Source organism: Triticum urartu, chromosome 2A (assembly GCF_056163025.1).
Source record: "Triticum urartu cultivar PI428250 chromosome 2A, HENAU_Tu73, whole genome shotgun sequence".
In the NCBI taxonomy this organism is placed as follows: domain Eukaryota; kingdom Viridiplantae; phylum Streptophyta; class Magnoliopsida; order Poales; family Poaceae; genus Triticum; species Triticum urartu.
Window position 1 is genome coordinate 211,007,453 of NC_141874.1, and position 9,767 is coordinate 211,017,219.

At 53.1% G+C, this 9,767-nt stretch overlaps 1 protein-coding gene and 1 pseudogene across 1 annotated transcript; both read right to left on the minus strand.

The window, feature by feature from the left end:
• Positions 1 to 935: 935 nt before the first annotated feature.
• LOC147984594 (uncharacterized) lies at positions 936 to 1,853 on the minus strand (annotated as a pseudogene).
• Positions 1,854 to 2,282: 429 nt separating this feature from the next.
• Positions 2,283 to 2,780, minus strand: LOC147984595 (uncharacterized). Its single transcript, XM_087541172.1, has one exon. It carries the CDS (start codon positions 2,778 to 2,780, stop codon positions 2,283 to 2,285), a length of 498 nt encoding a protein of 165 aa, XP_087397298.1.
• Between the last annotated feature and the right edge of the window lie 6,987 nt (positions 2,781 to 9,767).

Here is a 9,767-nt window from a genome sequence, read left to right on the forward strand (position 1 = left end):
GATACCTCTCCGATACACGGAGTGACAAATCCTAATCTCGATTTATGCCAACTCAACAAACATCATCGGAGACACCTGTAGAGCATCTTTATAATCATCCAGTTACTTGTGACGTTTGATAGCATACAAGGTGTTCCGCCGGTATTCGGAAGTTACATAATCTCATAGTCTGAGGAACATGTATAAGTCATGAAGAAAGCAATAGCAGAAAAACTAAAAGATCATTATGCTAAGCTAATATATGGGTATTGTCCATCACATCATTCTCTAATAATGTGATCCCATTCATAAAATAACAACACATGTCTATGGTTAGGAAACTTAACCATCTTTGATTAACGAGCTAGTCAAGTAGAGGCATACTAAGGACACTCTGTTTTGTTTATGTATTCACACATGTACTAAGTTTCCGGTTAATACAATTCTAGCATGAATAATAAACACTCATCATGATATAAGGAAAATTAAAGAACAACTTTATTATTGCCTCAGGCATATTTCCTTCAAGACTGAACTGATTAGGGTTTCTGGCTATGGCTATGTCAAATGAACTCGATGGCGCCGGATAGATCAAATCGGTGGGGCCGAGTTTGACCTTTGGTTTGGGACATGTGTGGATATGAGAAAGTGGTTGAGGGATTTTGGAGCATATCACTAAGAATTTTGAGCAAGCAAGCCATTAAGAAACACCTCATCCCCTTTTAATAGTATTTGATTTTCCTATGGACTCAATGTGATCTTGGATCACTAAAATGAAAATGTAGAGTCTTGAGCTTGAGCCAATATGTGTCCTTAACATTTTGAGGGGTCCACATCACTAGTCCATGCCCTGCCAATCATTGAACTTTCTGAAATGATCATCTTGAAAGAGTATTAGTTCAATGAGCTATATGTTGTTAAGAATTACCAAAACCACCTAGGGATTAGTTGCACTTCTAGCCCACCATGTCCAGCCCCCAGACGGCAAACAGCCAAGTGAGGGGGATGGTCTTGAGTGCAGAAGCCGGCAATTGTTGCTTGGAACTAAAGCGTTGGCACCCCTTGCACTTGCGGACCAACTCCTTGGCGTCATCCAAAGCAGTCGGCCAGAAGAAGCCATGGCAGAAAGCTTTGGCGACAAGGGATCCGGAGGCGGCGTGGTGGCCGCATTCGCCTTGGTGAATATCTCTGAGGATTGCCATGCCCTTCTCCGGCTCTACGCAACGCTAGAAGACACCAGTAACGCTGCGCCTGACAAGCTCTTTGTTCACTATTGTGTATGCTGCTGCCCGGCATTGCACCTGCCAGGCTAGAATCTCGTCGGCTGGTAGCTCTCAGCTCACCAGAAAGTTGAGGTTGGGCTGCGCCCAGGATGGTGCTTCTACCACTATCATTACTGCAACTGGTACCAGGGCGGTTGGGTTGGGAGGCGGTGGGTTGAAGCCGGCCATAGCTTGCTACGTCATTGAAGTCCCCGGGCTGACTGCTGCAGCCCCCGGGCTGAGTTTGATTGCTGCAATCCTCGGGCCGCCTACCGAAGTCCCCGGTCTGGGTTCTGAAGTCCCCAGGCCGGGTTCGAGTGATGCAGTCCCCGGGCCACCTGCAGAAGTCCCCGGGCCGACTGTTGAATTCCCCGAGCCGGATCCGACTGCTCCGGGGTTAGCCGGCATGAAGATGGACTCTGATTCCAGCGAAGGCTTGATAGAAGGCTTGCGCAGGCACTAGAGGGAGATGCCGGCTGGTATGGCCTGCCGGGTGGAGCTGATCCGGGCCAGGGCGTCAGCTTGCTCATTGTCGGCCCGTGGCACATGGAGGAACTCGCACCCATCGAAGTGCCTGCTGATCTGCTGGACGAGGAAGCGGTAGCTCGCCATGTTTGCATCCTTGGCGTCCCAGTCGCTGGACGACTGCTGGACCACCAAGTCTGAGTCGCCGTAGCACAGCACTCGGCGGATGCCTATCTCATTGGCTAGCTGGAGCCCGTGGATGAGTGCCTCGTACTCGGCCACGTTGTTGGAGGCGGCAAAGTGGATCTGAAGTGTGTATTTGAGCTTGTCGCCTTTGGGAGAGGTGAGGACGATGCCGGCTCCCAGACCGGTGCGCATCTTCGAGCCGTCGAAGTGCATCCGTCAATGGGTGGAATCCGGCGTTGGCGGCAGGTATTGGGTCTCGTCCCAGTGGACTAGGAAGTTGGCCAACCCTTGGGATTTGATGGTGGTGAGGGGCTGGTAGAGGATGGTGTGGGGATCTAGCTCGATGGCCCACTTTGCCACCCGGCCTGATGCATCTCTGTTTCCTATGATCTAGGCAAGTGGGGCGGTGCAGACGACCGTGATGGTGTGCTCCTGGAAGTACTGCTTGAGCTTCTTGGCGGCAAAGTACACATCATAGCACATTTTCTGGTAGTGGGGGTAGTTCTGCTTGGAGGCGGACAACACCTCACTCAGGTAGTAGACGGGCCTTTGGACCGGCTGTGCCTTGCCGTCTTCTGGGCGCTCGACCATGATCACGGTGCTGACCACTCGGCTGGCGGCAGCGATGTTGAGGAACATGGGTTCCTTATCAGCCGGAGCGGCTTGTACATGCGGCATGGTCAACATCCGCTTGAGCTGGAGAAAAGCCTCGTCCTCCTTGTCATTCCACTCGAAGCCGGTGGTCTTCTTCATCAATTGATACAAGGGGAGGGCCTTCTCGCCCAGCCGACTAATGAACCGGCTGAGAGATGCCAAGCACCTGGTGAACTTCTGGACGTCCTGCAACCGGGTCGGCCTTTGCATCCGCTCAATGGCCTTGATCTTCATGGGGTTGCACTCAATGCCGCATTCAGAGACAAGGAAACCAAGGAGCTGGCCGGCTGGTACTCCGAAGACACATTTCTCCGGGTTGATCTTGATTTAAAAATGGCGCAGGTTGTCGAAGGTCTCCTTGACATCCTCCAGAAGGGTGCCGCGCTTATCCATCTTCACCACAATATCGTCTACATAAACATGGGCATTTTGCCGAGTTGCTTGAGGAGGCACTTTTGCATGCAACACTGAAACGTGGCGCCGGCATTTCTCAAGGCGGATGTCATGGTCAGGTAACAGAAGGCTTTGAATGGTGTGATGAAGGCAGTCTTCAGCCGATCGGCCGAGTTCAGCTTAATCTGGTGGTAGCCAGAGTAGGCGTCGAGGAAAGACATCAGCTCGCATACGGCTGTGGAGTCAATCACTTGATCTATCCGAGGCAAGCCAAAAGGGTCCTTAGGGCAGGCTTTGTTGAGGCTAGTGTAATCGATACACATACGCCACTTGTTATTTTTTTCCAAAACGAGGACTGGGTTGGCAAGCCAGTCTAGGTAGAACACTTCCATGATGAAGCCTGCTGCCAGAAGCCGGCTGATCTCCTTACCAACAATCCTTCTCTTCTCTTCTAACAGGCGGCGGAGGGGTTGCTTGACCGGCTTCGCATCCGATCTCACATGTAGCTTGTGCTTGGCGAAATCTGTCGGAACACCCGACATGTCTTTGGGAGACCAAGCGAAGATGTCCTGATTCTCACGAAGGAAATCGACGAGCTCATTTTCCTATTTGTTGTCGAGGTTTGACCCTACGACAACAATTCTCTTCGGGTGTGCCAGGTCCAAGGCAATCTTCTTGGTTTCTTTGGCCGGCTGGAAAGAGCCCTGAGCCTCCGTGTCTTCAGGGTCGGATGGCATGTTCGGCTGCTTGCTGGCCATGGCCACCACCCGGTCAAGGAGACGCTTCTCTTCAGCGATGATGAGGGACTCAGCCTGCCGACTGCTGGCAGCGGCGCATGCGAGTGACTTCTGGTAGTCACCGACAATGGTGATGATGCCCTTGGGGCCTGGCATCTTCATCTTGAGGTAGGCGTAGTGCGGCACCGCCATGAATTTGGCCAGCGCAGGCCAGCCCAAGAGCGCGTGGTAGGGGCTATCTAGATCGACCACCTCAAACCAGATCGGCTCGCGGCGGAAATGGAGCTTGTCGCCGAACAGGACGTCGATCTTGATCTTGCCAATTGGAGAGCAGGAAAGGTCGGGTACAATGTCATGGAAGACGGTCTGACTGGGCAGGAGCTGCTTCTCCTTGATGCCCAGCTTCTCCATGGTGTCGCGGTATAGGATGTTGATGCTGCTATCACCGTCTATCAGGATTCGGGAGAAGCGGCAGGCCCGCCTCTCCGTTGAGAAGGTGGAGTCCAGCACCATGGCGTAAGCACCCGACGCGGGCATCACGTCCGGGTGGCCAGCACGACTCCAGCTGATGGGCCTCTCGGACTAGTGCATGAATTCGGGGACCTCTGAGGTGACGGCGTTCACTCCCAGTGGTGCTGGCGCCGGCTGTGCTTATCGTCGGCTTCACTGGTGAAGACGACGTAGGTGGCATTGGCGTCGGGGAACTCATCTTGGAGCCTGTCATCTGGCCGGGGAGCCGGCGCTGGAGGAGGCGGCAGCGCCGGGCTGGCTGCCCGAGGCGGCAGGCCCTCACCCTTGGCAATCTGGGTGAGCCAATGGCATTTCCGGGTGGTGTGGTTAGACGGCTTCACGCTGCTGTGGAACTTGTAGGGAGCATCAAGGGTCTGCTCGAAGGAGAAGGCGGGCAAACAAGCAGGCTTGCTGCCCCTCTATCACTTGGGACCGGGTTGCCCCTACGGCTGCTGGTCTTCGACTGTTGCCACTTGCTGGCTGCTGGAAGCCGGCTGCTGGGCCTTGCGCTTGTTGTCGTTCGATTGCTGGCGCCAGTTGGAGTCACCAGCCGGCGTCTAAGGGGCCGGAGGGAGCACCTTCCCGGATGCGTCCACCCGGATCTCTGACTTCATCGAGGAGTCGGTAGTAGCGTACTTGTCTGCCACAATCAGGAGCTCATCTAGGGTGGTTGGCTCATCGCATAGGAGTCGGTGCTTAAGAAAGGTGCCCTCCCTGCACCCGGCGGTGAAGTACTCAATGGCCTGCACCTCGTGCACCCCTTCACAGGAGTTGCGCAACTCGGTACAACGCGTCAGGTAATCGCGGGTGGACTCAGTCGGGCCTTGGATGCACATGGAGAGTTGGCGAGGCTTGGGCGACCGCTTGTAGGTGCTGGTGAAGTTGAGGATGAAGAATTCGGGAAAATCCGACCACCTATTGATGCTGTATGGGTTGAGGTTGTTCAGCCATGTCCGGGCCATGCCCTGGAGCATGAGCGGAACATACTTCACGGCAACACACTTGTTGTTGTTTGTTATGCTGGCGGCCGTGGGGTAGTCGACCAGCCAGTCTTCCGGCTTCATGAGGCCGGTGTACTTGGGAGTATCTCGAGGGAGCAAGAACCCTTTGGGGAAGGGCTCGTCACGAATGCGGGGGCCGAATCGGGCTGGGCCGACTGCATCTTTTTCTTCTATGGCCCGGGACCGAGCAAGCCGCTCGATCCGGTTGCGCGTGTCATTCTCTCCGACTCCTTCACGGGGGCCAGCCGGCCTCCGAGAGTCGGATGTTCAACAGGCGGCGGGGCAGCATGCTTCTCCCTGCGAGGGGGAGGCGGACGGTATATCCCTCCGACATTACTAACTCTCAAAAGGATCTAAGTGAAGCACGAGAGCAAAATATTTCATGTATCAACTCTCAAAATAATATAAGTGAAGCATGAGAGTGCATTTATTTAAAACCTAATCATATCAAATCTGAAAATAATATAAGTGAAGCATGAGAGTTCAAGTATTTTTAAAAATTTAATCACCACCGTGCTCTAATTTTTTTAAGTGAAGCACTGGTGCGCGTCGGTCCTAAACAAACGGTTTAAAACCCCTTTCCGTGACAACATTTGGAACCGTCGCCAAGTGAGTGTTGGCGATAGGGGGTCCTTCCCACACGACCCAAAAACTATCGGGGATAGGGCCCCTACAGTACTCCTACTCATTTCTGCTCGCATTGCCATCGCAGTCGGTATTCTGTGGTGCTACGTTTACGATGCGCGGCCCATCACAAACGGTTCACTATTATAGAACGTGTATGATGCGCGGCCCATCACAAACGGTTCACCGTTAAGAAGATTAGCTAATCGTCGTACGAGTGTCGGACAGGATTACGAAATGTCCGACCGTCGTAACATCGTCGTACACGACAACTATCACACACGCTATTCTATGGTGCAATGTTTATGATGCATACTTCATTAGAAACAGTTCATGGTTGCAAATCGTGTACGATAAGGCAACTAACACAAATGTTTAGTTTGCCTGCACCATTTGTGATATTGTCTGGCATCGCACACGCCTTGCAAACAGCAACTGTGTGCATGCTTGCACATGTTTCCTATCTGTGAACCGTCTCGGATTGGGTGCATATTGCAAACGTTTGTGTTTTACCAACCGTGTGTGCCGTAAAATCCTGGAGAGCGTAATTTCACCATAATTTGATTGCTGCTTTTCCAAATTGTACCGGATTTGGATTTGAATTTGAATATATGCTACAGCTTTATTCATATCCATCAGGTTCAAACAACGAATGCATTATTCGATTCATAGGTACATATGTTCAAGAATTACATAAGAACCAAATAAAGAATGATGAACCATAGTTGTATACTTGTACTATTAAAGACGGTAAAGAAAGAGGCGAAATATATTCTGGTTGCTAAACAAGGTGAAGTGGAATGCCCATATTGTGCCCTCATCCATGCAGAAGGAACACACGACTCTAGTCCAACCCCTTGTGATGGCCGACCGCCCATCCTTCACAGTCTTCATGAAAACATCTAGATAATCATCGTGTTTTGGTAGAAATACTTTAACCTTTGCATGCCCACCAATCATGTAGTTTGAGAGGTAATCTTGAGTAAACTGCTTTGGCAACCACTACAAAGGAATAAGATTTCAGACATTGTCATCTAACACAACTCATTATGGGCAGTAAAAAGAAGGCTGCAGAGTTCTTACTTACCATCCCGCAGTTCGCTGTTGTCTTGGATAAAGTGTAAACAAATAGTTTAATTGCCATCTTTGGACCCATTTTACTAACAATCTTTATCAGCTTCCTCACTTGATGCTGGTTCATCGATATCTCATTGCCCCATATGCAGAAAGGGTCGAAACACAGATCTTTACTAATGACATATGTACCTAAAAGCACCAAGTTAATATTAGAAGCTAAACAGCAATGGCACAATGACGTAGTACAACACTTTTTTATAATATGTCTATATACATCCGTATGTGGTAGTCCATTTGAAATCTCTAAAATAAAAAATAGTTAGGAACGGAGGGAGTATCTTATAACATCCAATATACTCACATATTAGATGAATTAACATCTTATATTATGGGCCAGAAGGAGTTTAGTTCGTTCTTAAAAATTATCTGCTGCTATATCCATGGGTTACAGTTAGTTTGAGCTAGTTCAGGCTCAAAAAGCCCTAAAGTATATCTAAACATGAGGGCTAGTTTGAGCTAGTTGCATCTATAACCCACCCAAAAAAACTAGTATCCAACCCAATAGGTGCTAATTGGAGCTAGTTCTCCTGGTACATTTGTCGGAGTAATGGGCCACGGGTAGCCTAACCCGAGTCCCGGAACCTTTCAAGACATCGGGCCGGCTGCGCCCCTCAAGATGTCAAGATGAAGCGCCGCCTTCTGGTGGCCAGCTGGCTGAGCGGCCGACTGCCAGAAGGCGGCCATGCTTAGGAAGGCGGCTCCAAGACAGGCCTGTCGGATTTCGGGTTCCGGTAGACCCTTGAGGTTCGAACACTGGGGTGCGCGCGGAGATCTCTCCCCTACCTATATACGTCCAATCTCCTCGCGTGATCTAAACTGGAAACAACGAACAACACAAGGGACACAAGGTTTATACTGGTTCGGGCCACCGTTGTTGTGTAATACCCTACTCCAATGTCTGGTGTGGTGGATGGCCTCAGGGGGCTGATGATGAACAGTACAAAGGAAGAACAGCCTCGCGAGAGGTGTTCTTGAGCTGGTGTGATGAACTGCTAGGGTGAGTTCAGTCGCCTCTCCCTCTCTCTCTCTCTACTAGGGCTCTACCAGATTTCTGGATGTCTTCTCCCTGTTCTTGGGTTTTCTCGATGTCTCTACTCTGTGGTGGCTAGCTCTATTTATAGAGGCCCTGGGCCTCTCCCCAAATAATGAGCGGGAAGGGCACCAAAAATTGGCCATTTTAAAGGGGAACATGTAGTACAAGTTATCCTGATCAAAGGTGGTCTTCGGCTGCCAAAAGTACTGGTGATGATGCCGTCTTGGGCTCCACGGTGACCTCCGTCCTGCCCCTCTGCTGGTCTTGGTCTCATTGCACCGGAATGGTAACCTTTGCCCGATGCCTTGACCTGTGCTTGCCCCCTTTGCACCAAAGGGGAAACAAGGACACTACGCAGGCCGGCGCCCGCCTGGCGTCCGCCTGGTCTCGATCGTCATGGCTTGCGTCACGGGTTCCTCGCGAGGTACCCCTGCCTTGATCTCTCCGCCTCCTCGCGAGCCTGCCTAATGAGGCTGCCTCTGAGGAGTCTTTCTGTCGTCCGCCCCGCGAGGCTTGGCCCCTCGCGAGGGTCTTGAGCTTGTGCTGATGAAGATGGGTCGCGCTGGGCCCCCACTTGAGCCACGCCGCAGGCCGCAGGCAGGCAAGTCTGGGGACCCCCGTTCCCAGAACACCGACAGTAGCCCTCGGGCCCGAGGCGCGCCCGGGCTTGGCCCAGCAGGGAAGCGAAGGGGCAAGCGCGAAGCGCCGCGGGCCCAAAAAGCCTATGGCCTCAGGCGCCACGTGGCGATTGACTGGACGTGGGCGTCTGTGCTTCCCCATGATGCCTCGGCGACCGCATGACTTGACAAGTCCCTGCATGCAGAGAAAATGGTCATGATTACGTGCGATCATGGTGCTCGGCGGTAGGCCTCCTCCGGCTATAATTACGGGGCTGGGCGAGCCCCTTCAGTTTATCCCTTCTTGCTGCTCGTTTCCTTCTCCTTCCTTGCTCTTGCTTCTCCTTACGCCAATGGCATCAATCCGCCGGTTCTCTACAGAAGAGAAGGGAAAGGCCCCCCGAGAGGGCCCTGACCCACTTCCGCCGAAGAAGCGGCTGGTTCTCTGCCGCTGAGAAGAGGGTGCTCAGCAGGAGACACGGAGGCCCTGGTACAAGCGGCCGCCGCCTGGGTATCCACTACCCTTGTACCCCCGCGTCGCAGGTCCTGGGGGAGAAGGCGTCGAGCAACACCGACAGTGCCGCTGTCGACGCCGGCGAGTCACGGTGATGCGCGTCGTTCCTCCTGGAGTCCACGCCGAACGCTCCTCTCGCGAGCTCGTGCTCCACGCCGCCGTGCCTCCGAGCTCTTGGATTTGCCTCCCTCCTTCCTTCGCCTTTGAGATGCCGCCGAGCGGCGCTCTGGAGCTCTGGCTGCAGCATGCTGACTGCAGCACCCTTGCGACCAGAGCGGAGGTCGCGGTCATCGCTCCGGGCAAGGTCTTCATGACCCGGGACTGGGGCGAAATCGCCTGGGTCTGCCGGACGGTAGGTGCCCTCGTGATTCATCTTGAATACGATGGTGCCTCCTTGATGTTCTTCAAGGTCTTCGATGCTGAAGGACACCGACTGGAGTGCTGCCCCAGGGAGAGCGGCAGGGGCGATGAACCGGCGAGGACCTGGCCCGCCGATCGGCCCTCTAGCAGCTCCTCAGGCAGTAGCGGAGGAGCTGGGGAATTCAGTGGCTCCCCCGAGCTCCTCGTGACTCCGGAGACGAGTGACGACAGCTACGAGCCCCCGAGCTCACGTGGTGCTCAGAGCGGGGCAGCTGCGTCCAGCCGCCGACGCCAC